The 24,385-nt window shown below is 43.6% G+C and overlaps 1 protein-coding gene across 4 annotated transcripts; it reads left to right on the forward strand.

Annotated features, from left to right (window-relative positions):
• Positions 1–63: 63 nt before the first annotated feature.
• On the forward strand, positions 64–23,180 carry itga2b (integrin, alpha 2b). Of its 4 annotated transcripts, none has more exons than XM_088623207.1 (30): positions 67–372; positions 1,998–2,128; positions 2,873–2,970; positions 3,371–3,536; positions 4,352–4,401; positions 4,593–4,638; positions 5,664–5,789; positions 6,933–6,977; positions 7,306–7,349; positions 8,662–8,727; positions 9,047–9,099; positions 9,948–10,159; positions 10,817–11,002; positions 11,703–11,748; positions 11,968–12,075; positions 12,386–12,441; positions 12,607–12,758; positions 13,224–13,340; positions 13,729–13,796; positions 14,106–14,253; positions 15,185–15,277; positions 15,430–15,509; positions 15,942–16,022; positions 16,762–16,867; positions 17,796–17,948; positions 18,644–18,751; positions 19,799–19,912; positions 20,252–20,353; positions 21,274–21,396; positions 22,133–23,180. In XM_088623207.1, the coding sequence occupies exons 1-30, from the start codon at positions 179–181 to the stop codon at positions 22,229–22,231; spliced, it is 3,171 nt and encodes a 1,056-aa protein (XP_088479333.1). In that variant the 5' UTR covers positions 67–178; the 3' UTR covers positions 22,232–23,180. The 4 variants fall into 4 exon arrangements, with proteins under 4 accessions (XP_088479336.1, XP_088479335.1, XP_088479333.1 ...); XM_088623208.1 differs by having other exon boundaries at positions 317–446; XM_088623210.1 differs by lacking the exons at positions 20,252–20,353; positions 21,274–21,396; positions 22,133–23,180 and having other exon boundaries at positions 64–372; positions 18,644–18,833; positions 18,895–19,883.
• Positions 23,181–24,385: the final 1,205 nt, after the last annotated feature.

Below are 24,385 nucleotides of genomic sequence, written 5' to 3' on the forward strand. Positions count from 1 at the left end.
CCGAGTTCCAACCACAGGGCAAGCCTATCACAGCCACATATCTAGGGTGTTTGCAGTTTCTGCTAGTCATTCAGCTGGTTGACGGAAATCCCCTCAGATAAGTCCTGCAAATGGTCTTATACCACTGAGAGCTGACAGAAGGCTCAACACACCGAAGCCAAGCGGCGCAACTCTGAAGATGGCGAGGGGGTGTAATGGTTATCGATCGCAGGGCGCGCGCCTCCTCTGTGCCGCAGGACCCCTGCTCTTTGCAGCTCTTCTCTGCACAACCTCCGGCATAAACATTGACCTCAAGACCCCGGCTATCTACACCGGGCCAGAGGGGAGCTATTTTGGGTTTTCGGTGGATTTTTATCAGACAAGTAACAACTTGTGAGTGCCACCTCTTTTCTCATGTGGAACATTAAGATATTTGGAATGCGATGTGCCAGGTTGCATGGTAAAAGGTACTTTTCATTTTTAAAGGTTAATTCAGCGTTTCTCTTCGAGCTGCATTTCTTCATTTGCGCTTTAAAATGAGAGCCTGTGATAGAAATGCACGAACAGGACAGAGTTTGCAAAGTCACTTGCTAGCAGGCAAATTAGAAAGAACATTTGTCCTGTTCGGCGCATAATGTGAAGTGAAAGAGTTCAGGAAATAAGTTTTAAGGAGTCCTAAAACTCCCTTATCAATCACTCAGCAAATACAGTGCAATAGAAGGGTTAAACTCAAGAGCAGGTGTTCGGGTTGGTTGCTGCAATCAAAATCCCATCCAAATTTGGACTTTTTCAGGGATCACAAGATGATGGTTTTAATATTTCAGCCGTTTTGTTCCTACTGTATACGTTTCATTTACTATGCAAAGGAAAGCCTGTGAATCCCAATACAATAATGGGAATTAGAATTTCTTAACACGCTCCCCCTGTCTAATTGAAACTGGTCTTTTCTTAAATAACCAAAAGGGTTTATACTGTATTTACAGATTCAGTGGGTTTATTTTTGAAAAGGCATTGGTGTGTGAATTTAAAAAATGAATAATAAACAGTGTATGCGAAATACGTTAACCCCTAGTTGAATTCACTGTCGCTCAGGGAGGTGCCAACTCTCAGGCCGAAGTGCGTCATATATGTCTCATTCTAGAATACCGTCTCATTTCTAATGCCCATAGCTACCAGCTACAGATAGGTGAATAAATAACTACAGGTTATATTAAAATGTGGTATTTTAAAATTTAATATGGTCCGCCTCTCCGATTGCTATAATCTTGTCCAGGTTTTTCAAGTGCGGTCTGTACTAAGAAAGAAGGCCACCATTCGTGAAACTGTATAACCATCCTAACAAAATGAATCTACAGTATGTGTGCTCCCTTGGGCTCAAGAGTGTCATCATATGACGAAAATGTCATCTCTCTCACAACATACACCATTGTAGAATGCGCATGCACTCGCCTTATAATAATAATAATTCATAATAATTGCTTACACTTATATAGCGCTTTTCTGGACACTCCACTCAAAGCGCTGTACAGGTAATGGGGATCCCCTCCACCACCACCAGTGTGCAGCCCCACCTGGACCTTAAAAGCATCCTCCATGTTACAGACATTTACAAGGGTTCCTCAGAAATCCATTTTGGAGCCATGAAAAAGAATGCCTTGAGTTCTCTGATGCGGGTATGTTTTTATTCTGTTGCTGTTTGTTTCATGAGCTGGTTGTTTTGTATGTAATCTCACTCTTGTTTTTGATTGCTTGTAGGACAGCCCCCTCTCCCCTCTTCCCTGCTGCAAGTCTGTTTTGGGTCAGTGGGTCTCTGTTTCCTGTTAACGTGGGTTTTTAACCCACTCCAATAAACAAAAGCACGCTGTTTCAGTTCTGATTCACCGAAATCGGTATCAGCTGGCTCAGGAGCAGTATTTGAGCTGACCCACATGTTTTCCAAGACCAAAGAGGTGCTCTCCTGGAGCAGACGCTTCTGGGAGAGTTTTGAGGTTCTCTCTCTCCGTCTCTTCCTACGGCAGAGTTCATGTGGTCGTTGGGGCTCCCAAGGCCAACACAAGCCAGCCTGGCGTGACAGAGGGGGGTTCAGTGTTCCTCTGCTCCTGGCCACCACAGGGAGGAACATGTGATGTTTTGCCTTTTGACATGAAAGGTAATGTGATCAAAGTCTTCAGCACGCAGCTGAATCGTGACTTCGGCTACAAAACTTCTAATGTCTCGACTGATTGCTTTTCACTTTTATAGACATTTTTTTAACTTTTATTATTATTTTTTAGTTGACTTTTTTTTTCCTTGTTGAGCTGTGGAACAAAGACCTCTTGACAGATTTATTCTATAAATAAAACGACAGTGCAGCCCCAGTAGTGCCCCAGTGGGTGCCCCCGCAGCTCAGCCAGTGAAGGCTTTGGCTCAGAGCTCTGTAACCCAGCGGCTGCAGGTTCGAGCTGGGGGCAGGTCACGAGCAGCAGTGTACAACTAGAAGAGGATTGTTAGGGTAGTGGCGGGGGGGTTAGAGTTGGGATTAGTTGAGCAGGGACCTCTTTAAAAAAAAAAATGCCCCTGTGACTTCCTGGGTGCTTGTGGTGATGTCAGAAGGAGCCTTGCTGCTCCTCCAATTGGCTTTGACCCTCCTGTGAGGCAGTGTGGTGCTCACAGTCTGTCTCATGACCGTTTTTACTGTAATAAAATGCTAGATTCATCCTTAAATTGGTTAGTGTTTCGAACTACAAAATATCCAGGAAATGTAGTTTCCTAAGATTTTCATTAGATTTTGGGCTTGAAAATGTTCATGGAAGCAGTGCAGGAATTTCTATGCATTGCTGTCTAGCTCCATAGTAAACTCATACTGCAGCCCCAGTGAAGAATTTGCCACCAAGCTGTTTTTATTCCTCAACAGGTGATGGTACTTACAAATTTGGGCATCTGACTTTAACAGAGCATAAATCCCACCAGTGGTTTGGAGCAAGTGTGCGATCCAAACAAGATCTCATTGCAGTAAGTAGGCTCCAAAATGTTACTTGGATAGCTAGGTAGATTCAAACAGCGGGAAAACCGTTTTAATATTGTTATCATTTCATGAGACGCGTTTTCTTTTACGTCATGTGCTTCCCTTGATAATCTTTGGTTTCCGGATTTCTCCTTGAAATTCCCCTTCTCTCTCCTGGGCGGATCTGCAGCGGTGGCTAGGGAGTTTAAACCGCGGTGACGAGTTGTGTTTTCTCTCCACGGCGGCCACCCTGCCAACCATAGACGCAGCATGAAAATGTCCAGCAGCAGCGAACACGATTTACTCGCCAGGGGCAGCACTGACCGGCACAGCAAGGGATTTATAAAAGCCTTACGGCAGGGACTCCTCACATTTCCTGTGAGCCTTCCTCTGTACTCTCTCCCGCAGGCTTGTGCTCCGCTCTACGAATGGAACGTCGAGGATCTGGGCGACACTTCAGGAAAAACGCCAGTGGGGATTTGCCAGATCCTGGATATGAAGTCTAACACGTGGGCGGACTACTCCCCCTGCAGGAAGACCAACACAGAAACGTTCTACGACCACAACAGATACCGTAAGCAGCGCAAGCTCCCTTAATCTTCCCAGACCTCTCTGCTGTGGGGAAAATAAGATAAAGATCAGACCACTTTATTGGCCATAAACAATTTCTTGCATTAGGAATTTGTCTTTTTCGCATACCCCAACTTGCTCTCCATGAGACACACAGACAGGGAGAGAAGCTGGGGGTCAGAGCGCAGGGTCAGCCATTGTACAGCGCCCCTGGAGCAGTCGGGGTTAAGGGCCTTGCTCAGGGGCTCAACGGAGTAGGATTCCTCTGCCGGCTGCGGGATTCGAACCGGCACCTTTCCTGCCACAGGCACAGATCCTGAGCCACAGAGCCACTCTGGTGATTCCCGAGAAATGTCACTAACACTCGACTTTATGACAGACAAGTGGTGGTTGGAGAATCTGGACTCCTGGTCTCCAGAGAGGTACAGCTGCTGTACTCGATAGCAAGAAACGTCACCCGCATTTGCTCCAGTTGTATTTTATTTTGGATAAAAGTGTCCGTTACATTTACACCACCACAATTCGTTTATACCACCATGAAAAACAGAATGTTAATTCTCTGACCATGCATCCTATATGCTAATCATTATAAATGAAAATGAGCCTGTTTTTCTATTGTTTTTTCCCTGTGCCTGAGGATTTTGGGGTGTTCCTTGATTTTGGGGGAGGGAATGTGGAGCGGGGGGGGGTGGGAATAGGGGAAGTAAGGGAGATAAATAGGTTCATTTTTTAACCTTATGGTACATTTTTCTCACCAACAAATGGGCAGAAAACGATCAAAGAAAATGACATGAATCATTGACTGTGCTTTATTTCCAGGTGGAGACCGCCGATACTGTGAAGCTGGATTTAGCTCTGATATTACACAGGTACCACTTCAACATTTGTGCATTATGATTATACAGCACTGTTAGACAGCAGTCAAGAGATGCATCCTGAAAACTTCCATCAAAAACTTTATTTGACTTTTAAAGTTTTTAAGTGCATGGAATACATGTCAAAAAAGACTGAAACCCGGAGGAATTCTCTTGCTCTCTATAAAAATTTAATTTTTTTTCAGGATGGGAAGATTTTACTGGGGGCTCCTGGGGGCTATTTCTTTCAAGGTACGTATGACACGCCGCAGCTGCCGAGTGGCCAGTGGTTTCCATCTCCTGCCTGCAGGGCTCAGCTAGTGACCGGTCAGGTCACAGGGTCATCTCCGTGGTTACCATGGGAGCACGACGGCGAGTGTGTTGCATCTGCCGAACGTGCCGACACTGCTGGGGGGGAGGTTCCCATGTCTTGTAAGGTAGTCCTGCCGGGTTCGGGACTCTTCCAGGGAGATCCCTGAACGTTTTAAAACCTGTCCTACCACGACTGTGGAAATTGTACTTTTAACCTTTTTACTAAATCGACCGTTGAGGCTTAATTAACAGGTCGAGGCATTACAGTAGAACTATTAAGGTGTTTTTTTTTCTTATTCAGTGTAAAATTGTGTTTTGAATGATTTATTGTGAAAGCGTATAGCTTAATTGAATTTTCCACTTGTCTGGTGTTAATTAATAGCCTATGGGTCCCTATTTAAAAGTGGAAAACAGTGCAGAGTGAAAAAAGAACAGGTATGGAGTTAAGTAATGGAAAATATAAACCTTGAACAGCAGCCAGACCAAATAATAAACGGCCAAAATGGGCTCCCTAAGTGCCAGTATCAGTTAGGAAAGATGTATTAATTAACGAGTTAGAGTTAATTTCATTTAATTCTGGAGTAATTTTAAAAACCACTTATAATAGCAAAGACATACTTCACTCACGATCAATGCAAGTTCTCGCCCTCCTCCCTAGCGCCTTTATTGTGTGACGTGAGCGCCCTCTGCTGGTAAAATTCTAGCTATGCACTTAACGGGTGTGTGTAGGACGGCGCGATCTCCTACACCGTGTCCGCGGCCAAGCGTCCGAATTCTGTATGTGAACTATTTAAAGCGCAGTCATGTTCACAAGGTACAAAACTGAACTTTCTTTCGTTGCTTGAAAAATGAAAAGGGATTTATGTGAGGGCGCGAAAACCTCATGTTGTGCCTCATGTTTAAAGACTTCAAACTGTCCGGTGAATTAAAAATAAAAATTGGCCATTTCTTCCCTTTCACGAAAGGCCAGATCATCGCGGCCAACATGTCGGAGATCTTCAGAGTCTTCTCACCTCAAAATCCGATCCGCACCATGAGTACAGAGACTCTCTCCTTGGAATACCAGGAAAGCGAATACGATGAGTACTACGGTAAGGCTCGGTTTGTAGGGCTGCCAGAAGTCAAGGTGGACCACTACACCTGTGATGGGGATGTCTGTGCATTAACAGAAGCATGAGCAGGGAGGGAGGGGGGTTGTACAGTTCTGTCCCTCCATCCATTTTCTAAATACTTGATCTAAAACGGGGTTACGGCAGAGCCCATAGCTGTCCCAGCAAGCAGTGGGTGCAGGACAGAGTGTACATCCTGGAAGGGACGCCAGTCCATTGTAGGGCACACACAGGCACACACTGCCACCAGGACCGGTTTTCTTACAAGCCTATTAAAGTATATCTTTGGACTGTGGGATTCATCTGGAGCGAACACCTGCGATCATGGGGAGAACATCTAATAATTATTGATAATAATTCCTTAGGCTCCTATAGCACTTTTCTGGACACTCCACTCAAAGCGCTCTACAGGTAATGGGGATCCCCTCCACCACCACCAGTGTGTAGCCCCCCACCTGGATGATGCCTTGGCAGCCATAGTGCAACAGTACACTCTCCCCACACACCAGCTCTCAGTGGGGAGGAGAGCAGAGTGATAAAGCCAGTTCAGAGATGGGGATTATTAGGAGGCCATGATGGAAGTTTAGATGGGAATTTGGCCAGGACACTGGGGTAACACCCCTACTCTTTTCAAGAAACACTCTGGGATTTTTAATGACCAAAGAGAGTCGGGACCTTGGTTTTATGTCTCATACGTAGGACGGCACCTTTATAGAGTATAGTGTCCCCATTACTATACTGAGGCATTAGGACCCACACAGGAAGGGCCCCCTACTGGCCCCACCAACAGCAAAAACCTTAGCTTTCCCAGGAGGTCTCTCATGTAGGTACCAGCCAGGCTCACACCTACTGAGCTCCAGTGGGCTGCCAGCTGTGAGTTGCAGGGTGATATAGCTGCTGGCGTACAAACTCCATGCAGTATAGTTCTGTCATTGATTTGCAAATGTAGTTGGAGATACACCTGTCTCATTCAGTAGGAGCCCCTTACTACACAAGACCCTTTTCTGAGCAGGACCCCCAGGGGCTTGTGTGTTCGATAAGCACAAACAGCCATGTTGTTGATTGTTGGCGAAGTAGTGCCTGGGTTAGTAGGACATTTCTTTCTCTTCTTCCCTCTTTTCCAAGGCTACTCCACGGCAGTAGGAGAATTCACAGGGGACTCAACGCCAGGTAAGCTCCTGAAGTCCATTTTCCAGTTACACGTACTGTACATGTCCTGGGTTTCTGGATATGCATTTGGTGACATTACATTCCACACTCAAGATCTCTCAGCAGGAGGAATAGCAAGGCATTACTTGTCTTTCTTGTTGCCACACAAAAATCAGAATTTCTCATGTGATCGTGAGCTTATTTTTTTAAAAAACCAGGTAGAGAGAACACGCAATTAAACTTCTCGTTATCCTAGGGAGGTCAAACTGGAGTTCATGTCATCCAAGCCCGTTTTCATTTCCTTATGTTTCATTTCTGGACACTCTATAATGTCGGTTTTCCATTGCAGATTATGTAGTGGGCGTTCCAAATGACAGACACACAGCTGGTTCTGTAAGTCTTTTCTTTCTGTGACAAACACAGTCCCTTCTTTTTTGTCCATTAATTTGTCTTTCTGCTTACTGAGTGGCTGTAAAGGGCTGTGTCCGTGGTGCTTTGTAAGTGTCTTCACTCCTTCAGCTTCAGACCTCTTTAATGGGGACATACAGAGCTAGCCATTCAAAATGAGCATTAGTTCAGGAGGGTTGAACCTGCCTTTACAGTATATCTGCGCTGCATTAAAATGCGGTGGACGTTGCACAGCATATGGCCTCATACCGCAACATACCATGTTTACAAAGAAATTGGACTATGGTAATGATTTGAGCTATATGAAAATAAATAAATCCTTAAATATCATTATTAATTTCTTTAGATATGCGATTCCATATTATATTCCCTATTAATCAAATTCTTAAAAGAAAGCTTTTTTTACTGCGATAAGGAGCACAAGTATTCACAGAAAAGGTTATAACACTATGACTTTTTATAAAGTATATAATCTTAATATAGTCAGAAGGAGCACATAAAAACTTTTCCAAAATAACCACAGTAAGTAAGACTTTGATGTTTAAAATATTTATGAAGAAAGTGGAATACTGGTGTGTATTTTTTATTTAGCCATATACAGTTTACACAATGTTTATATTCCAAAATTAATTTAATTATGATGTTCAGAGATGTTATGCTCCTGTTAGTTTTGTGCTCAGCTACCAAAATTTCCCTTTAGTTGTAAAATTCCATATAAATATTCCATATTAAGCGGATTTAAACATACACAGTAAAGAGATTAAATGAAGCAATCGTTTCACTAACAACAAATGCACCACGAGTGTCACCTGTTAGTCATTTTGGCCAGCCAGTCATGTACCGCGGTATAAGGCCCTAAGCTGCAGATATATTCACACAGTACAGGGTTTTACCATGCATTTTGAATGGCTGCATCTGTATCTGGCCAACTGTAAATGAGTAAAGAGTGCAGAATCGAGATTCATTATACTGCAATTCCAAACTGGCTACAGGCACAGAGCAGAGCTTTCCGGTCCAGGGTCTCCAGACCCCAATCTGCGCTGGCTTCTGGTCCATCTGGCCTCTGCATTATTTAATGGCACCCAAGATGTAACTAATAATCTTCTGATCACACCTTTGAATCGTTTTCCCATCTGTGTCTGACATAGTCTTTTCGGGAGAGGAAAACAAATACAATTTATTCATCAGATTATCAGCTCCATTAAGCACCTGAAAACCCAGCTATGACAGGGAACAAGCTGTCACAGGGGTCACAGGTATGGAATCTTACTTTTTGTTTTGTATGATGTCCTTCCAGGTGAAAATCTACAATGGAATGTCATCTTACATTTTGTATATAATCCACACTTTCCACGGCACCCAGGTAAAAACAGATTATCAATTACAAATCGTGCCTTGGTCTTATAAAAATCTCTTTTTTAAGCTACTGTTTTCTTATGTCGTCGTCTTTGACCGGCAGAAGTATTCTACTAAAGCAACAGTATCCTTCTGTTGAAATCTGAAGGTTTTTTGTGTAAATTTCCCACAACCTCCAATCTGTGTTTGCAATAGCTCTATTTCCCTTTCATTATTCTGATCACTGCTGTATATGTGTGTTACTGAGCTGTACAATTTGAAGTTTGTGTGATTCTGGTGCAAAAGTAATCATTGAGAGAAAAAAAACTTCATTATTCTTTCTTTAGGTAGCGTCCTTCTTTGGTCATAGTGTGGCTGTGACTGACATTAACAATGATGGGTAAGGCTATTAGATATTTCTATACATTTACAGGTCACATCAAGGCCCAGTCTTTGAAATGGATTCCAGGTTTAGATGTACGTCTGCATACTGTATATAGAAAGATATATTTACATTATTCATTCCTTTTGGATGAAGGAATTATAATATGGGAACAGGACACTGTAATGTGCCAGTTCTTCTTGGTTTAAACCCTTTGTTTTGAAGTCTGGCAGGAAGAATGGGTGAAGAGTGTGCCCTCTGCTGGTAAGAGGTGATGGTGCATGTCATGCACTAACACGCATGAAGACTGATGTGCTTTTTGGAGTGACCTGGCCATTGTGTGAGACAGTAATGTCTTGCTGAAGCCCTGCTAAACTGCGATTAAATCCACATTCCCCAGATTCATGAATAACCCATTCTCTCCCTCCCCCAAACACCCAGCAAATCTGCTGTTATGCTAGAGTGCTTTTGCACCTGAAACAGCTTGCTGTTAACGTCTACAGACATTGCCTATTGTGTGTACATTGTAACTCCGAAGTCTCTCTAAGTTCACTCTTATTTTTTTATATGCGTGTTCATTTGTTACTCTTATACCTTTACTTGAAAAAGTACCCTTGACAGCACCCCTGCAGCTCTTCAGCAATCCTGCGCTGTTTCAGACGACAGCGACATCGCCACCTTCTCTCTCCCCCGCTTGAACTGCTGTACGGGATGAAAGGGCTCTCCTCTCCTCCAGTACCTGAGAATCTCCTTGGGAACCGCAGGGACGAAAAGCTCGACCCTTCTGCTCCGGAGATCTGATCTAGGATCTAGGACAGAAGTTTAAAAGGGCGCAGTCGTGACCCCTGTGCCCCTGCTTGCCATAGGAGAGACGACGTCTTGATCGGGGCGCCTCTCTTCATGGAGCACCAGTCAGACAAGAAGCTGCACGAGGTCGGCCAGGTGTCCCTGTTCCTGCAGCGGCAGCTCGGCGCTTTCTCCGAGAAGCCCACCCAGAGGCTGACGGGCGGGGCTGTGTACGGCGGGTTTGGGACGTCCATCGCCCCCCTGGGAGATATCGATCAGGATGGCTTTAACGGTGAGAGCCCTGGTTGTTGTAGCTGTTGCGCTTGTAGGCCCCGGCTCTTCTGTGTGCTAAACCTGAACAGCGAAACGTTAGCAATCACAAAGGGAGGGCACCCAGGGGGGCTCTGTCAGCAAGGGCGCTCTCGCCTCGTAGAGCGCAGGCTGGATTAGGGCGTCACGAACGCAAGACTGTCACCGGGAGTCAGGTAGATTCTGGTTCCCTTCAGAGTAGGGCTTGGATTTAGTCATCTGGGTCTCTCCCAGCTGCCTGTCTTGGGTGTGTGTGTACAATAAAAATGGTGTTTCCAAGTTTAAAACAAAAACTATGCACCTCACTTCTGTTTTGCAAGGTTCAAACTGCTGTTTCTCTGTCTGCTCTAAGCTCTTGACCTGCACAACCTGCATGAGCAGTAGCTCTTTACAGTGGTCAGGCTCCTTGCAGTGGTCAGGCTCCTTGCAGTGGTCAGGCTCCTTGCAGTGGTCAGGCTCCTTGCAGTGGTCAAACTCTTTACAGTGGTCAGGCTCCTTGCAGTGGTCCAGCTCCAAGGTGCATTGGCTTACTGTTCCAACAAAGCATTTCTCAGAGCATCCATGTGATCTGGCTCTGCTCTTCTGCCGCACTGAGCAGGTATTTATCGTGTTTGCCTTTCATCCTGCTGTTCTGTTTTAGATATAGCTGTGGGGGCCCCCTTTTCCGCAGGAGAGGGGCGTGTGTTTATCTTCATGGGTCAGAGTGACGGGCTGAGGGCGCAGTACGCTCAGCTGCTCGAGAGCCCGTTCCCCTCACATGCTTTGCCTGCAGCGTTTGGGTTCACCCTGAGGGGAGGAACTGACATCGATGACAACGGCTACCCAGGTGGGAACAACTTCCAGTCGCATTCGTGTCGCTAATGTGGACCCGAGACACATCCAGACATTTTTGTGCGGGCTTTGCTGAGTAAGTCAGTTAAAAAGCACAAAGTACGGTTATTGCCTTATCCAAAATTATTGTGGGATAATTTGGTGGATTATTTCTCACTAATCAAAGTATTAATCTGCAGAAGAAGAAATACTTTGCTCATCAGATCGGAATTAGGGATGACCATTTGAAAGGGTTTTATAGACAAGTAAATGCTGTTTACGTAATTCAACAATTCCGCCAATGATTTCAGGTTCAAATACACAGCAGGTCAAACCAAAAGCCCAGGTCTGAAAAACTCTAACTGACAAGTTAGATAAATAATACTGCGTGCTTATGGGATTGTAGGGGCCTTCTGTGACACAACTTGTCTTTTTACAGCGTAGAGGTTTGTTTTTGTGAAGATCGCTCAATTTCCCTGGGGTACAAAAACAAAGTTCAATTTCTCTTTTTAGAACGGTGACCAGGAGTTCAGAGACATAATTTGTTCCCAGTGTCCGTAACACACAGTCCTTAGACAGAGCATGAAAAAGAAATGCAGTGACATAGATTCATGGTCAGCCCACGCAGTTACCATAATCAGTCATGTAAATGCACAAGCAATCACTATCAGTATGAGAAGAGCTCATTTTAAATGCAGGGCTACTTTGTCTTACAGACCTCGTTGTTGGAGGGTGGGGTGCTGGCAGAGTTGCTGTGTACAGGTAGGGACACAAGCAACAAAATGAAAATGTCTTGAATTCCTTCTTGGCGTGACATGCCTTCACACTCCTCAGAATACGACCTAGAGTTCCTCTTGTTGGAAATCTGAAAGCGACTGGCAAGGTGGTCTAAGAGATTGAGAGAAGGAGCTCTGATGTTTAAGAAGGAGAGTTTTCATCCTGTTCAATCTGTGTGCCCTGCTGTGGTCTTCTCCTTCATAGATCCCTGGCAGTCGTTAGGGCCAAAGCCACCCTGTCCCTCAGCCCCAGTGTCCTCAATCCTGAAGAAAAGAAATGCCATCTTCCAAAGACCAGCATATCTGTGTCCTGGTAAGAAAGAGAAAGATCATACTCCCTCCCTCTTGAACCTGCCATTACAGTGTTTTATTTCCCCCAAATTACAGATTATTGCACTTGGATTTTTATTTAAAGCACATTCAGGAGGTTTATTATTTATTATTTTAAAAAATGCAGGCCAATTGCACATGAAGGAGATCCCAATCAATAGTGCTTTTTAAGAAGCTCTTCCTTCTCCTGAGCTCGAAATGCCTCATTTGTATTACTTATGAATCTTCCAACACTATTGTTAAAACCTATGTGCATGAAATCAAGAGCTGATTCTCTCTTTTTTGTATTTCAGTTTTAACATCACGATGTGTGTAAGTGTGTCAGGGAAAAACATACCAGAACAGATAGGTAATTGCAATTTCTGTTTTTAAAACAAGTAATCTCCAACTCTGGATTTGTACTCAATTTGTGCGTTTAGTTGAAGCAATTTAAGGATTCCACTCAGTATTGCAATCCTTGCAATCTGAAGCACAGTGCAATTTTAAACATTTTCTAAATGCTTTTTATTTTCAGACCTGGACACGGAGGTCAATTTGGACCGAATGAAACAGAGATTGCACAGAAGGACTCTGTTCCTGGACTCTAACCAGCCACAGGATCGATTTAATATGTCTATAAAGAGAAACACTGGATTGATGTGCAAGACCTTTACTGCATACCTTAGGGTAGGCCTTGGCCTGTTTACTCCTTGCCTTCTCACGCCTTCTCACACACAGTACAGACCCCAGCATGATTACTGGTATTCGCAACACAAGCACGATCTGCTGGAAAATCTCCGGGTCTCTAAAGGCACTTGGGGATTTTCCAAAGGCCTGGCATCGCACTGTGGAAAATGAGCTCCCATGTGGAGAACTATGATGGGAGTGGACGTGTGAATTCAGCAGTAACACATGCTTAATTATGAGCCACCAACACTGTGTGAAACACCTCCTTTGTTGGGTCCCTGTGCTTTGGGGGGGGGCACAACTCTGCAATATTAATTTGGGCAACCTTGTTGTGAAAGGTGCTATACAAAAATTAATTGAATTGAATATTATACACAGCCTGAACGTTTGATTGACTGGGAAAACAAAATAAAGCATCATTGCATTTCCTCCTATATGTTAGCTTCCCCATCTCTTTGTCTTTAGGACGAGTCGGAGCTGAGAGACAAGCTGAGCCCCATTTTCATCAGCCTGAATTATAGCTTCGTTGACTCTCGCTCGCCAGTGGCTGTTCTGCATGGGCAGAAGGCTGCAGTCGTCCAGGTGATGAGCCGCTGTACCTGACTTAAAGATCTAAGTCTTGATGCTGTCTGCTGGGAGCCCTTGATGGCTTGGATGTGTATTTTCCCAGTGTGCCATTATACAAGCTTGCTTCACGCAAAAATAAATGTTGCCTTGATTTAGGCAGAGTGGCAAGAGCACCCTAAAGCTTCGTGAGGTGTGGTATGGAAACGACAGGGAAGCACATGTGAAACTTAAATCGGATGTAGTCCCCCCCACTGCCTCCCGATCATAGCATGAAGGATAAAGTGCAAATACAGTAGAGCTGTTGATTTGTGTCATATACATGATGACCCCTCAGTGCAGGTCCTGCCCGCAGAGCCTGAATTTCTTTGCTTTCAGCACAGATGCATGTTTTTGTGCGTTACAGACTCGGATTGTCCTGGACTGCGGCCCTGATAACATTTGCATTCCAGACCTGAGGCTCTCTGCTGCCATGTGAGTAGGACTTCCTTAATTTTGTTCCTTGTTCCTTGTGGTCCGTGCTGCTGCTTTAGGAAAGCTTTGCAGTCCTGGACCACATGGTCTGTGCATCCTCATTCCAGATCAGTCAGGTAATGAACTGAATGCATTGTCCAGCTCATAGCATTCTTATATTCTGGCAACCTGCAGATGTCTCATGCCTCAGACAAGAACGTTCACAGATTTCTTAATAGCCAAATCCGTGGTTCTTATTTCACAGAAGAGGGCTCTTAGCTTACCAGGAAAAGGCCTGAACTCCTGATGCTTGTGTTGACTTCTTTGCAGGCAGATGGAGCGACTTCTAATCGGAGATGACAACCCAGTGCTGCTGACCATCGGCGCAGAGAACCGGGGGGAGGGAGCCTATGAGACAGAGCTGTACATCTGGCCCCCACCTCACACACATTACCAGGGCGTGCTAAGGCAAAGAGAGGTGCTTGTTCCTGATTCTGGTCCCCTTAATTTAGAGGATACCATCGGGGTCTGGGGTCCTATGAGAATGGACAGGGCAGTACAGCCAGCCTAAGGCTGAAAAAACGTTGAACTGACCAACATCCCAGTTTGCTGTCAGTTGCATTTGACCATTTCAGTTGGCGAAATTGAATGTTGTTTGAGGAGGGAGCTGCGTCAGCATGCACGGGCTGCAAGGGAACAAGTAAAGGTTCATTCCATGCTGAAAAGACAAGAAAAGAAACACAATGTTTCAGCTGTGGAGCCTTTTTCAGGTGACACCCACAGCCTTCTTTGACAGCCAGTGTTTCTTTTCTCTCTTTTCAGCATGGAATAAACCTGTACTTGTTAAATTGCATATTGTTGATCACATACCTTGTAGAGAAAGAATACCTCTCTATACAAACAATCATTTGATCATCATGATCATTCATCGTGAAATAACAGATTAACCAATTTTTTGTGTTATATAGTAATGTATCAACTTTGTTTTTCGCTGACTCACAAGTAAAAACAAGTCCAGTAATACCGATCAATGAGCTGTCTGCTCTGGATCGGCAGGGATAGCAACGTCTTTGCAATGAGATTTATAATTTAATGTCTTTCAGTTCAGGGTCCACCTGTAAGTCTTGTCCTGTCTCAAAGAATCCCAGGAATGATCAAATCAGATGATCAACTGCCCTTAATGTGTTCTCAAAAGCCCACATACAGAGCTGTGTATTTGTTAACCCAAACATTGTGATTTGTCAATGCCTGTCTACAACTTAATGTTTCAAAGGAGAAGCTCACTGTGTTTGGGCTTGGCTATGACAGTCCAGGGACCACTTTTTCCACCTCTAAAGCATAACTGAATTGTAAGTAATTTATGCTGATCAGCGTGTACTGCTGTACACACATTTTTATCTGTCTTCTAGGGTTTCAGCGGGCTGATGTGTAATCAGAAGAAGGAGAACAGGACGGTGGTGGTGATGTGCAATTTGGGGAACCCAATGAAAACAGGGGAGAAGGTAATTCAATGGCCTAGAGGATGTACTTGAGTGAACAGTGGGTCGATAGATGGGCCTATCATGGTGCTTGTGAACTATCGAGACACTATAATAATAAGACAAGCCCTGGAACAGGAAGAATCAATCTGTTCCTTTTGTGTTTTCCTCTCCAGCTGAACGCGGGTCTCTACTTCAGTGTCGGCAACTTGGAAGAGGCGGGGAGCAGCGTGTTGTTTCAATTGCAGATAAAAAGGCAGGTTTGACCCTCCTGAACTAATGGTTCAAATTTAAAGATTTGATCCAGTACCAAAATGCTTGTTTCAAATTTACTTGCTGGCATAGTTTATTCAATAGAGGCTTCTATTCAATGAAAACAGCATCAGGTAAGCCTATAATGCTGTTTAATATTTTTGGGGATTTAGAAAATGCTTTGTAGTTCTTTTTTAAATCAATATAAATGGTGAAAATACAGTATTTCAAGAACACATACTCATTATGTTTTTGTTCATATTTCAAGTATCCCAATGTTTGCCATGTATTAATCTGTTAATGATAAAAGCCTTACTTATTGTGTCCAAACATAAGTAATAATCTGTATTTTATTAGACACATCTCTAAAGTGTTTCAGAGGAAATGGAAAGCAAGGTGAGATCTTAACTTTTCTCCATTTGAACTGTCTTTCAAGCAAAAACAGTCAAAGTCCAAACAGCAACATGGTCTCTCTGAGAGTCAATGTCAGCGCAGTGGCCCATCTGGAATTACGAGGGTTTGTCTGTCTCTTTTCATTTTGCACTACTTTGACATGTTTAAGCAAAGCATAAAAATTAAATGAATTGTAGGATGTTTTTTCTTTACATTTTTTAGATTGAATTTAGAATTCTAAAAGCAGTTATGTGTTTTGTTAAATAAACTGCTACTCTTTAAGATCAGGCTTGGTGGAGTCACTAGGCCCGTTGCCATGGAGACTATATGGAGGAAAACCATAGCATGGCAGCAACAGGCTGACAGCCCTCTCCCCAGGATCAGTTTCCTGGCACTTCACATCCCCTTGAAGACAGTATTCTTAATTTTAAAAATGTTATCTGGAACTGGTGGAAGCCTGGCCTTGGAAAATAAAACTAAGAGAGGTCTAAAACGTTCTCTGTTATCCATAACATTTACTGTTTCTGAATGATTTTGCGAGCTGTCATTAGAATTTTCATCTCATAATCATTAGTGCCCAGAGAGAGCACCATTTTTCACTTACAATAATTTCAAATTTTACCAGTCATTTTTGAGAAAACAACTGATTTGATTAGTAAAACGACTAATTCAAGAAGGTAATGGTATTAAACATTAGCGTTTAAAGTATTTGCACACAACATATTTGGATGTGTGGCTTTTGCTGTTTTTTAACAAGTGGAACAGCCATAGTGTTTTCTTTTCTATGCTAATTGTGAGAAACAATGTGAAACCAGGTTTTTCCCTTTTTTAAAACGGCCTCATCTTCACTTTGTGCTTTCCAGGGGTTCTTCTCCAGCTGAGCAGGTCCTGCCTATAGCAAAGTGGGAGCCAAAGGAACCCCCTCAAGTCATCGATGACATCGGACCACTGGTGGAGCATGTGTATGAAGTATGTTTCCCATAGTGAACACTTCTAAGAGAGAAAGAAATCTAGCAAAATAAAAGGAGGCCATTTTACTGCTTTTTGATCCAAGGATTCTGTTCAGCTGTTTTTGTTGAAGGCTCCCAGGAAATCAACTTCAACCACACAACTGGACAATTTGTTTCCGACACCCACCACTCTTTGCGTAATAAAACACTTCCTGATTTCAGTTCCAGTGCACCAATGGTGTGCTTTCCAATTGTGTTCTCTAGCCCTTGGTTTCCTATGTTGATCCTTTTAGTTTTAACAAAGATGGGAAACATAGTGATATTTACAGTATCTGGAAGAAATATTGACCTCCTGCCCCAGGTAAGATAAAGAACCCAAGGCAGAGAAAATACAGAAAGAGGTTACATTTTAGAGTTAATTCTGTTCAAGAAACTAAGGATAACACACAGATCTGCAAACTTTATAAAATTGTACGCATTGTACAATTGTGAATGTACAAAATTGTAGATTGTTTAAATGGTTTAAAAATATTTGTATTAATAACATAGTCAAGATTTGGATATAGTTAATATCTGCATCTAGACAAAGAATATATCTGGCAGTCTAATAAAGATAACTGATGTGACAGAAGATGTAAGTCGGATGTAGAAATAGGACAATAACAGTCAATGAAACAAGACCTCCCTTTGTCCTTCCTGATGAAGATTTGTGGTGACTAAAACATAAAGCATTTCAATAAGAATGTGAGCATATTATTGTTGGTAACGAAATTGGTCATGAACTTTGCACAAATCGGGTTAAGGATTGCGGTCTTGTCCGAGTTGCTGCCAAAATCTGTCCTGTCCTGTCCTGTCCTGTCCTGTCCTGTCCTGGAGATGGGATTTAAACGGGCCCGTGCACTGTATTAATTCAACATTCCCAGCAATCGCTTTGCCATCTCTTCCAGCTACAAAACCTGGGCCCGAGCACAGTCAATGCCAGAGTGGAGGTGGAGTTCCCCACTCATTACCAGGGTGAGCTCCTGCTCTACGTCTTTGCCAACGCCTCCGAGGAGCACCTGACGTGCTTCTCCGCCTCTCCCGAGATCGACACTCTGAAAGTGAGAACCTGCGCTGCCCCACACCCCGTTTAAAACTCAAACCTTTTTACCATATCACTGTGTCATCTGTGCCGCTGGAAGTCTAATTGCGGGACGTTCGCTTGTGTAAATGATTGTACTGGTGATTGTGATGAGCTGTGTTTGGACAGGAGAGAGATATAGTGTGCAGCTGTAGGGCTCCCTCGTGCTTTTGCCCTGTGTGTAGCGCTGGTCTTGTCCACTGCTGCGCTTTGTGGGTCTGATGCAGATGTTGTGGGCAGCGATGCCAAATAGGTGGGCAGGTGAGATAAAGACGGTGGCCGTGTGTTCTCGCTCACTGTGGTGGGATCTGGCTGCCGGAGAGGGAGGGACCTCAGTGGTACTGCTGGGGGAGGCTTGGATCCTCAGTGCCAGCTCATCTAAAACCGGGCCCATTTACGAGACTTCTCTCTGCCTTACCGCAGTGGAAAACGACATTCCTTTCCCCTCTGGAAGCTGTCCACTCAGGCCTTTACTGAATGATATACTCATGCACAAACGTGCCTTTTAGGCCAAAGTATTCATCCGTGAATCATTTTAAAGTGCATGGAGGAGAAGTGTAGAAATAATTCATAAATGTGGAATTTAGGGTATTTCTTAAGATTGCTGGAAAAAGGGATTATGTTTAATACGTATTTTAATATAGTACTTTTGTCTCATGTGTCGTTGTGCTGTAGCTGGTGAAGCCCTCTCCTCTGAATAAAACCCTGGCTGATCACCCTCATCGCATCAACAAGCGACAGGCTGAGGTTCCTGGGCCTCAGCGAAAGGACCCTGTTCATGTGGTACTCCACCGCCCAGTTCAAGAGCTCTGCTGGAGCTGGACATCACTGGCCAGTCACTTACTCGCTACTTACTGGCTGGCCAGTCACTTACTCGCTACTTACTGGCTGGCCAGTCACTTTCTCACTACTTACTGACTGGCCAGTCCACTTACTCACTACTTACTGACTGGCCAGTCCACTTACTCACTACCTGGTCATTGGCCTCCTTGCTTGCAATCACTGAGTCACTACTTCAGACTCAAAGGGCGTTATTGACATGACTGATAACAAATAAGTGTTGTCAAAGCAGATACAATTAACACAGCATTTTCAGACATTTACAGTTCAAACGATGTTATTGGACAGTTACATCATCACATCAAACATTGCTGTCATTCTTCAGATGGGCCACAAGAGGGAGACAGCCTCCTCTAAAATTAAGGCTTACTATTTAAATTGCTGTCAGGCCTTGAACAGTATAGAAGAGTGGTTCTCCATTGAGTGCTTGTTGTTTTTTGTCCCAGCTGGGCCCTTAATCGCCAGTGCTGACTGGTAGCCTGTAGCAGATTTACTTGCTGGTTTATACTTTTGTCTGCACTCAGTCCTTGGTATCCAAAATACCCTGAATTGCCTAACTGCTAACAGCTTCTGCACATATGTAGAACTTTATGGCAGTTTCCCCTCTACTTGCTAATTAAAACTTTGCTCCCTTATCTCTGACTGAGCAGCTCTTAATAGGTGATCAATTGATGATGAACGGTTTCAGGTGATTAGGCCATCACTGGATCAGAGGTTCCAAGCCCCATTCATTGAATTCCAGCTGCATGAATTCAGTCCTGCAACTTTCTAATTAGCACAGCGTTTGTACCAGTTACAAATCTCATTCCGCGTTTTGAGAGGTGCAAGCACATTTTAAAAACCGACCCCAAACAGAAAAGCGACATTAATCAGCCTGCGAGTAAGACCTTGGAGCAAAAGCTGGAATAAACTGGGGTCACCCTGGTCCAGGACTGAGACTCACTGAGACAGAGGGGGGTAGGATGACTGTCTTCTCTCGCCCCTTGACAGAACTGCTCAACCGCTGTGTGCCTGACCTTCTCCTGTGAGGCCGTGGGGCTGGAGAGAGGCAGGAGTGCTGTGGTCAAGATCATGTCCAGACTCTGGGTCCAGAGCTTTCTGAAGGTGAGGAGGGGGCCTGCTGGCTGAACAGAACAGCTTGGTCTTTAGAAATGTTTCCAATTAAAAGTTTTCTTTTATCCTAAAGGCCAGCTGCATCCATCGACATTCATTAGTGGATTTGTCACGAATTGCAAGCACTTTATGGTGAATGCTGTAATTCTAATTGAGTTTTTTTTCTTCGAAAATATTGTGCAATGTTTGTGCCAGGTCTTTTTAGCAATTTACAGTATATCCAGTACTCTCTCCAACCTCCCTCCCCGTATCAAGCACGTTCTTTGGTTAACTGCAGGTATGATGATACTTCATGTTACAGTAACTATAGCATCATGGTTTCCTCTGTAGAGACCCTATGAGGACTTCTTCCTGCAGTCCGTAGCCACTTACACTGTGTACAGCATGCCATATAAGGTCAAGCCGGAGGTGCTTCCCAGTGGATCTGCAGAGGTGAGACGAAAGGAACCCGTGTGGAAAATGAGATTTGTACTGAAAATGTACTGAAGTGTCTTAACATGCATGGCATAGAATCTGTTATGCTGTCATGTCTGTGATGCAGACAGCTAAGTTTTTTATCGAAGTGCCTGTGTCCGACCGTGTTCCCGGTTCAAATTAAATTAAATCAGAACAAGAACTAGTAAAGTAAGTTGTGTCTGTCCGTTTCGGACTATCTGGACAAGGTGTGGGATACAGTAAGCCTCTTGAACACAATGTTCTCTTGAATAGGAAAGGGGGAAATTCGTTTCCCTTTCCTCTGTATCCCAGACTTGCTTGAAACCCTGGAAAGACAACAGCTCCTGTGTAAGAGTGTAGAAAGAAGCACAAAAGCCAATCGACTGGTAGTTGCAGAACAGCTACAGTACAGCAGGTGTACCAAGAGGAATCACATAAGGACAGATTTAGCACACTAGGAAAGACCAGCCCACTATGGGTTTTTTTCCTGAGAAAAAATGAGTGGGGGTAAATTAAATACATTATTGTGTATATTAAGATTTAATAATTTAACTGAGCATTCAGGTGGAATTAAAACAAGCAAGTATATGGGTTTGCAAGACCAGGATTATTAACCTCAGTCCTACTCTGTGTAGCAGAAACAGATATCAGCAAGGGCTGCAGACTGGAGGAGGCTATCTGCACCTCCTTGCAGATTTTGGGAGCTGGTTGCTAATTCTTCCCCAGATCTGGATCAGCTGCCAGATGGACTGCTCTTATATTGTTCCTTTTGCATCTTAACGGGATGTGATTGTTGATAACTTTGGATACATGTATAGAAGTGGAGGTGATGGTAGGGTGCTGAAGACCCAAATCAGGGAGTCTTGCATATAAATGAGCGTCAGTCAAGTGCTGGTGTTGGGCTGGTGTTATTCCAGACCCAGACAGCGGTGGAGTGGCGAGCTTTGGAGGGGGAGAAGGAGGTGCCAGTCTGGTGGATCGTCGTGGCCATCGTCGCTGGGCTCTTCCTGCTGGCTCTCTTCAGTTTCATCTTCTGGAAGGTACTTAAAGTCGGTCTGTTGGGGGGGCTTTTGGAAAGCTGTAGGGGGTGCGTGTTTGATCCAAGAACCAGACAGTGTGCATGGGTTCTGTAGTTCCTGTAGAAACATGCAGGCAGTCAGGAAGCAGTGCTATGCTGTTCTAGGGACCACAAGTAAATAAAATAAAAAAACATTATACAGTATAACCAGTCATAAAATGTACTTTGCTTGGTCTCGAACAAAAACAGTCTGAGTGTTTGGTTCCCATGCCCTTTAAAATGATGAACACAGGCTTTGACTGAAATCTGTGCTCCTTGAACCCAGGGGGAATATACAGGTGGCCATCATTTTCTACCAAGGCCAACTGGGAAATGTAGTTCATATCAGCCCTGATGGACTCAATCAAGTGTGTGTTTTATTAGCAAGGTTCCAGAACCCAGAGACCTAGGGCCCATAATAGATTCCCTCTATTAACTAGTCCCATACCATGTCACAGTATATTTAGGGGAATGTTGACCTTAAATATTTATTAGATATGACCTCATTCATTAGTCACCATCTTTGGCCCAGCAGTTCAGGAACCAGCTCAGACGTGCATCTGTACAGTATAATAACTGTGGGGACAGCAGTGACTCGCAGACTGATATTAAACACGTATTCACTTAGTTACTGCAGCTGCTCACTGTGCCTCAGATATCTTGATGGTGTCTGCCTGTTTTCCAGAGCAGGAACAGAACTGATACTGCTTTGTTTTCAGCTTGGCTTTTTCAAACGGAACCGGCCCCCGAAGGAAGACACACAGGAGCTCAAACCTGAGCAGTCGGAGTACGCAGAGATGCCTCAGTCTGGACATTAACAGAGTGCCAAGCTTCCCGACACTGAGTTCATACCTCAGAAGAACCAGTTAGAAGGCAGGTGAGGAGCAGGAGCACACTAATGGGATTTGATGGAGCATTGACTTGCTCAGATTTACAGTATTCAGCCAAAACACAGACCGACAGCACTCTGAACAGTTACTATAGAATATATTAACTTGCATACAGAGCAATAAAAAGCCAGATTTCACCACTCATGGGCTCTAATCATGTTTCTTCATTTTTTTCCTTTCCTTTGTGTCAAAAGTTAAAAGTTACACTTCTGTAACACTTCTGTTCTGATGCTTTCTTGTAATACTATCACAGTGTTTAAACTCTGTATGTTCACTGACGTCTTCATATATTACAGTTCATTCCGGTTTACAAATAAATATTGCTTCACATTGCTTTCAGTACGTTTTGATGCAGAGAATATATAACCTTTTATGCTCTTTCATAGTTACCCTCTTGATAATGTTATCTTTAAAAATATATTTTACTTTTTTAGGTTTTCAAACATTTTAGATTTTTGTTTAAATTGTGAAGTAATTTGACATATGGAAGTTTATCCAGTGGGCTTCTGGGGTGAAGAGTTAAGTTTTCAGGTCTAACCTGTCACCTTCATAATGCTATGAATTGAATTTGCTGTTGAACACGTTGCCTGTTAAATTCTCACCTTGTGACTTTGTTGATTAGTTCAGCATTTAATTGCACTGTGATGATAGCTTTGCATTACCAAAAGCTGTCTCCTGGTTTGTCTATTAAAGAGTACTCCTGAGTATTCAGCAGCATCAATAAGGAGTCTAAAGGTTTTGCTAGATCTACTCGAGTAGCTGTGATCAGTGCACTTCTCTGTAACGTTCAAGTCTGAATAACCCTGATTCTTATTATTCTGTATGATGTACTGTATAAATTAAATGTATTATTATTATAATTCATGTGAACTCACAATGTGTGTTAAAGTTCATTATTCATGAACTCAAAGGTTAACATATAAAAATGTCTGGAATGGGAGAAATTCAAGTCACCTACAGCTTTGTTTTAAATGGTTTGAAACAAAGAACAGGAAATCCTATTGCAATTTCTTTTTTCTTTTGCTTAGAGAGCCCCTTGCTAGATTGTACAAAAGACACACTTGGAAATTGTTTCCTTCAGGCAACAATTCAAGTGCACAAGGAGACGACTTACAGAACTGGCAGTGGGTTTTTTTTAGCCTTCACTTCCTTGGAAAGACCACTTTTTTTTTCCCCCAGACACAGCTGTGACCTGTTCACCAGTTTTAGTAGCGTCATGGGCAGTTTGCAGCAGTACCTTAACCTGACTAAAACTGAGCCGGGTCTTCCAGATTCACTCACGTCCCCCACGCTAGAAGTGGCTGCTTAATGAATGAATGCTGATATAAAACCTGGAGCTCCTTTGTAGCCAGGATTTGAGTTGCTATGGAAGTGGCAAACTGTTGAAAAGAAGAATTCAGGGGGGGTGGGGGAGTTTTCTTAGGGAATTCAGCAGTGCCTTGGCTCTGTTCCATGGCGAAGATAATGTCATTCCAACAGCTGTCCATTGTCATCTAACAGTACAGTAAGCAAGTAGGGTCCCCCTGCTTTCAGAGCACAGACACCCTGGGTCACTGCATGCAGGCCATGTTGAACACACTCTCCCACCTTCCTGACCAGCAGAGGACAGGGGCTGTTTGTTCCTCAGACAAAACGCAGGTCTGCTGAGCTAGAGGCAGCATCCAGCCCTGAGAGCAGCGAAAAGGATTAAAAAAAAAGTTCTCCTGGATAGATCTTTTGAAAGGCTTATCTTTCAGACCAGAAGAGCAAAATAAACCCGTTCGGAGGGTTTTGTCTTGGTTTGCTGAGGTTTTTTCCTAGAATTGGCTTTGAAAGTTTTGTTTTGAAGTTTGATCAGAGGAAAAAGTGTTGAGATGGAAATGCAGCTTCTTTAACGTGAACACCTAGTTTATGAAAACCTAACATTATCAAGGTTGGACCAGGTAGAATTATTTCAAGAAATAAGAATGCACAACTCTGTTTAAGCCATTATATACTACAGTTCTGGAGTTAAAACTCTGAGTGGCTGCCTCTATCTGACACCAGTTAATTCAGAAATATTTGTGAAGTGTAGCAAACATTGTTCGTTACATTTCTGTATTT

Source organism: Lepisosteus platostomus, chromosome 28 (genome assembly GCF_059453375.1).
Source record: "Lepisosteus platostomus isolate fLepPlt1 chromosome 28, fLepPlt1.hap1, whole genome shotgun sequence".
Taxonomy (NCBI): Eukaryota; Metazoa; Chordata; class Actinopteri; order Semionotiformes; family Lepisosteidae; genus Lepisosteus; species Lepisosteus platostomus.

What these genes read in the sequence shown, in the direction of transcription:
- itga2b (XM_088623207.1), top strand. Translation starts at nt 179, where the DNA reads ATGGCGAGGGGGTGTAATGGTTATCGATCGCAGGGCGCGCGCCTCCTC. An exon ending in CTACGACCACAACAGATACC is followed by an intron (nt 3,537 to 4,351) that starts GTAAGCAGCGCA and finishes CTTTATTTCCAG; the next exon opens with GTGGAGACCGCCGATACTGT. An exon ending in GGCAGAGTTGCTGTGTACAG is followed by an intron (nt 11,749 to 11,967) that starts GTAGGGACACAA and finishes TCTCCTTCATAG; the next exon opens with ATCCCTGGCAGTCGTTAGGG.